The sequence below is a fragment of the Triticum dicoccoides genome, chromosome 2B, assembly GCF_002162155.2.
Source record: "Triticum dicoccoides isolate Atlit2015 ecotype Zavitan chromosome 2B, WEW_v2.0, whole genome shotgun sequence".
NCBI lineage: Eukaryota > Viridiplantae > Streptophyta > Magnoliopsida > Poales > Poaceae > Triticum > Triticum dicoccoides.
This window is the reverse complement of record NC_041383.1, coordinates 578,408,034-578,413,509: the sequence shown is the minus strand read 5'-3', so window position 1 is coordinate 578,413,509 and position 5,476 is coordinate 578,408,034. Positions and strand designations below refer to the sequence as shown.

The following is a 5,476-nucleotide window of genomic DNA, read 5'->3' as shown; positions in this document are numbered from 1 at the left end:
ACCCATCTTAATGCACGAGAGGAATCTCCCCTCCTTGATTTTGGGAAACTCCCATAAGCTTCCTAGGCCGGTTTTGGGAAGCTTCCTGGTTTTTCTTTTTTCGTTATTTGGTTTCTGGACCCGTTTTCTTCCATTTTGCTTTTGCTTTTTCTTTTATTTTTATGTTTCTCTTCTCTATTTCAACCGTGTGAATTTTTTTTTCAAATTCATGAATTTTTTTACAAAACATATGGGCTTTTTTCAAATCCAGGAATTTTTTTTTGAATCCACAAATTATTTTCGATTTTTATGAAATTTTTTTCAAAATCCGCAAACTTTTCTCAAATTCATGAATTTTGTTTTTCAATATCGATGGACTTCTCAAATTCATGATTTGTTTTCCAAATTTGATGATTTTTTGTTCAAAACCAATGAACTTTTTTCAAATTCGTGAACTTTAAAAAAATGATGAACTTTTCCAAAATCAAGGATCTTTTTTCAAGTTACAATTTTTTCAAAAAAAAATCTGTGAACTTTTTCCAAATTTCATAAGGAACTTGCTACGCGTCGCCCAGTGGATCTTTTTACAAGATCTGTCACCTGACGAACCATCGAATCTGATCAATCTTGCGACTAACCACCTTCTGCTTTGTAACAAAGGTCCTGTTGCGGAAACATTTTGCAACACTGGTTGTGTTGCGGAATTTTGTTGCAACATAAGTTGTGTTGTGGGATTATTATTTTTGCAACATAGGTTGTGTTGCGGGATTATTTTTTGCAACATTGGTTGTGCTGTGGGATTTTTTTTCTGTCTTCACTTTCTTTCTGCAACAAGGGTAGTGTTGTGGAAGAACTTTTACAACTTAGTTAATGTCGCAGAAAACATAGAGACGAAAGACGGAGAGAGGAACACGATGTTTTCTAGATGAAGAGGTACGTCTCGTGTTTCTTTTAGCGGGCCTTGAGGGCACGTGGCACTTAAAGGAGGTGGTGGACGCGTCAATTGTTTTCAGCCGGTTGATGCTGAGCGTTTCCATTTCATAAACTTTTATTGCAAATCTATGATTCTTTAAAAGAAATATTTTCCCCCGAATTTTCAGATTTATTTTTTACAAAAGTCAAAACAGTTGACTGGTCAGGTAACCGGTTAACGCTGACCGATCAACCATCGACCCGAGCCGAGAGCGAGAGACGCGAGGGACCATCGGCCTTTGTTGGGCCAGGCAGGCACAGGCGAGCAGCGCGTGAGCGCGAAGAGGAGGTCTCGCTCTCGCAGATTCCACCACCGCGCAACGACCCAGACCGGCGCATGCTTGCCATCGGCGTGCCGTGCCGTGTCGTCCCGTCATCCAATCCCAAATCCGCAACCCGCACCGTCCCAATCAAGGCGAAGCCAAAATCTGACGCTTCTCCTCCGTCTTCCTCCGCGCCGACCCCCGTGATCCCTAAGATCAAGACAATCCCCGGCCCGGCCAGCCCCCGCCACCGCCCCCTGCACGCCCGGCGAAGATGCACCTGTGGCCGTCGCTCCGGATCCGGGACTCGTTCAAGCACGCCTACCTGGAGAAGCTGGAGTTCAACCTCGCCCACAAGAAGCGCGCGCAGGGGCAGGGGCAGGGGCGGCAGGGCCAGGACGGGGACGAACAGCAGGTGCCGCTGCTCGAGGGCCGCTCGTCGTCGATGGTGGCCACCGCGTTCGAGCTCGCCTGCGACGCCGCCATGCTCCTCTCGTGCTGCTGCTGCTGCTTCTGCTGCGGCGGTACGTCCTGCTGATGCCATTTATTAACCATAATGCGTTACAGTTCAGCATTTCATTGCCAAATTATGCATGTTGTTGCCCTCGCAACCAAATTTTTAAAAACAAATAAGAAGTACAAGAAAACTCACATGTGGATGTGGCTGATGATGAAATCGCTTAGGATTGAGATGGTACTGGAATGTGCAATCTGATGCCTTGATACCATGATTTGGTATCGCCGGGGTTCACTTTCTGGTCAATTTGAATTGGTTCTGCACTTCTGCCTCGTTAGCTTATTAGGGCGTCGGATTATGCTTTTGCTTATATTAATCAGGTATAAGAAAGCATATCCTGGAAGTGCACTCAACTTTTTGGATAGGTTTAATACCAATCGAATAAGATAATCCGGTAGACACATGGAACGCTAGATTTAATCTTTAGCTCCCATCATGGTCACTGTTTTGTTCGTCAAATAATTAAAGTTGTTGCAACTTATGTCGTGTTTGTTAATTTCTAAGAAGAGTTGTGACGGGATATGTTAGTATTACTCCTAATATCCTTGTGGAGACCATCTTTATTGGAGGCAGGCAGAGTATTTTAGCCATGATCATAGTCAGCTTTTCTAGCTAGTAGCTACATTTAGTTGATACTGAAACCGTGGAACTAGGCTGTTAGAGCCCCTTGATTTTGTGCTCTTGGTTTTTTGGAAGTAGGGGATACAAACTTTTTGGATTGGATGTGTGATTTGATTATTTCATTGTTCACTCACCAGCTTGACGGTCCTTCCTTTTTCCTTAGGATTATTTTTCCGGGGGGTCCTCCCTGGTATATAAAGATATCTCATGTATCAAGTTCAGGTGTGGTGTGTAGAGATATCTCATGTGTTGCCTGTATGAATAATGCTTATGTATTGCCTCTTCTTCTTGTTGTAGAAGAATACTGATGTGTTATTGTGAACCAGTCCATTTTCAGGATACAAGTAGTGAACTTGTTTAGTTTCTAGTTTAACATAGTGAATTAATATGTTGAAGATAAAATAATCATTTGAAATCATCATGTGGTCAAGTGTGAATGACTCAGGTTATTCTGATTATCCATTTTTTGTTGAAATCCTCGTAGCCAGATTACATCCTAGACTAAACAATGGATGACTATACTTTGAGTTTGAATGTCACCATGTCCTTCTGAAACCTGAATACCTCTCATGAAGAATCTGAATACTTCTGATACGAGATGGATATTGGTAGGAGCTGGGACCCTACCGGGTCTAGGGCGTAGGTTGTAGGGGAAGGAGGGGCTGGACGTGGCGAAGCTCGCGGTCGCCGGCGGCAAGGCGCCGTCGTGCGCGAGAGGGAGAGGCGGCGGCGGCGCAAGAGGCGGCTATGGTTAGGTCTCCCGGCTCCCTAAGGGAAGCCGAGCAAATAATGATTGCTTCTTTGCTTGATTAGATTGATACATCTCCTCTCCTTATATAGAGAGGTTTACTTGACTCGTAAGCAAACGATCCTAATAACGATAAGATAATTGGGCTAAGCCCCTAATAACAATAAGATAACTTGGGCCACAGCCCACTGGGCTAAGCCCCTAATATGCCGGTCATAACAGATATCCATGACCCATCCAGGGTTTTCCCTTTACCAAGCACACCCTTAGCACCTCCTGATTCTGGCCAGTAGCATTGGAGATGTATCTAGCTTCCCCCCATGCCTGTTGAAATTGTACATAGACTGGATTAAAGGGTAATTTTTGGAGGACAGAGGATACTCTTGGTGGCTTGGTAGGAAAATCATAAGTTGCTGCAGGTCATAGGCTTGCCTTGTTCATCTTGAAATGCTTACAATGAAGAGTTTCAACAACTCGATTTCAGATCCTAGCCAGGCACGAGTGGTGGCATAGACCCTGCAAATAGCTTTGAAAAATGCATATAGAAAATGGACACTCATCCAGTAAAAACTACTCCGTATGTGCATAACATCAATTGAACACTTGGCATCTGGTTCCATGATGAGTTGATTGTCAGAAACAGCTAAGGTCCAGAATTTTGGTGTTCATAACGTGTCGTCCAGGTGACACCTACGTGGCTTAGTGGTATCGTACGGGATCTTGGTGGTCAAGTCCACACTTTCTAAGTCCAAGATAGGCAGTTCGTCCTGCCTATTCTCGTTTCAAAATTAGTATGATGTCCTATGAAAGTTGTTTTGTGGAGTAATAAACTTCTAAGCAAAAGATGCGGAAAGAATTACCACACCCTGGATATGTAAATTGGAAGGGCAGTCTTGGTGTACTGTTATGAGCTTTAGGTCAAACACACCCCTTTATCTGTAGAAGAGTTACGGCTGGTTGGTCGGCCGTAGAAAAACAAGCAGGAGGAACACCTAAGTTATCGTGAATATCAAGGAGATTTGGACAGGTGGAAGATAGTCATTAGGAGATGAGATGTTTAGGAACTGAAGAGTTGTATCCTTGTATGATGGGATAATAGCAGGTCTATATATCTAGATAGACAGACAGGTTGGAGATACAGAAGAGTTTGAATTGTTTTAGGTAAGACATAGTTTGAGTCGGTTGGTTTTACTCCATAGGCATCCAGTGAGCTAGAACCCAGTTTGGCTGTTCACGTAGTTTAGTTTGGGTCAAGGCTATGCTGTATAAACAAGCTGGCATTTTAACCTTTTTTCATGCAATCAATGAACAAAAGTTTGAATAAGCCTCAGAGTTTCTCTTCTGCATTAGGGATGAGCCTGCCGCCGGATTGAAGAGGGAGCTTGCCAAATACCCTGTCCTATGACCATTTTCCTATCCCAACTAGTCCATCACATATACATGAATAGTGTAATCTAGTGACCGAACCTTTGGTTTGTCTCTGTCTGTTATTTCAAAATTTATGTTATCTTCTTCTTTTCATTTTTTACGTTATCTTCTTTTGCACAAAATACGAGCTATAGCTAATTGCAGTCCTGTCTTCAAATTATGTAGTAATTTGTTTTTGTTACAAATAAGCTGGAGCTGCAGCTGATGTTCCTTGCCCCTTTCCACATATCTTCAGCACTTTAGGAGATTGCAAATTTACAACCTCTGTGTTGTTCCATGTCATCGCCATGTTCCTTTTTACCTAAAAAAGCTGCCACGTTTGCTCTGATTCATGATCTTTATACTGTCTAGAGATTTGTCTAACTTCATCCTAATCAATCTGTATGATGTATCAGCTTGTGGTGGTGAGGAGGACGATCCTCTAACAGCTCGCTGATGGTTGACGCTGAGAGCCACCTCCAGAAGCCAGAGAACTCAATAGATCAGGAAAAGCATATAATGCATGCATCTGTAACGGGTCGTACTCAAATTAATTGTACATATGGAGTTTCGATCTTCTGCTGTTGTGGCCCGGATTAAAATGCCACTGACAAGTAGTCTTACTGGCGCATTTCCTATTTCGCAGTAGGAAATTTCTGCAGTGTGGGCTTTATAGTTTATCTGTATGCTCCATAGCCGCATGTACATTCAGTTTCAGGATATGTGCAACTGCCATTTCTCACCGCTGTATTGTCTCGTGCTTCCCACATTGATCTTTAATCCAGACTCCGGAGGCAGCTGATTGCGCGTCATTGCATTGGTAGTTTGCCTATCCATCTCTTAAGAGAACTGAGAATTTGAACCAGGATGTTTCGGTTCGGGTGGGCCTTGTCTACCGGATTATACTCTTCCTATGCAAGCAGATGTGCATGTAGCATATGAGATACTTTGTCAGGAAGAACAAAGGCT

General features: G+C 43.2%; 1 protein-coding gene across 1 annotated transcript; it reads left to right on the top strand.

Annotated features, from left to right (window-relative positions):
• Positions 1-1,194: 1,194 nt before the first annotated feature.
• LOC119364975 lies at positions 1,195-5,254 on the top strand. Its single transcript, XM_037630552.1, has 2 exons — positions 1,195-1,738; positions 4,924-5,254. The coding sequence occupies exons 1-2, from the start codon at positions 1,489-1,491 to the stop codon at positions 4,962-4,964; spliced, it is 291 nt and encodes a 96-aa protein (XP_037486449.1). The 5' UTR covers positions 1,195-1,488; the 3' UTR covers positions 4,965-5,254.
• The last annotated feature ends 222 nt before the right edge of the window (positions 5,255-5,476 follow it).

Coding starts and splice junctions, on each gene's coding strand:
- LOC119364975 (XM_037630552.1), top strand. CDS start 1,489: ATGCACCTGTGGCCGTCGCTCCGGATCCGGGACTCGTTCAAGCACGCC. Junction 1,739..4,923: donor CTGCTGCTTCTGCTGCGGCG/GTACGTCCTGCT, acceptor ATGATGTATCAG/CTTGTGGTGGTGAGGAGGAC.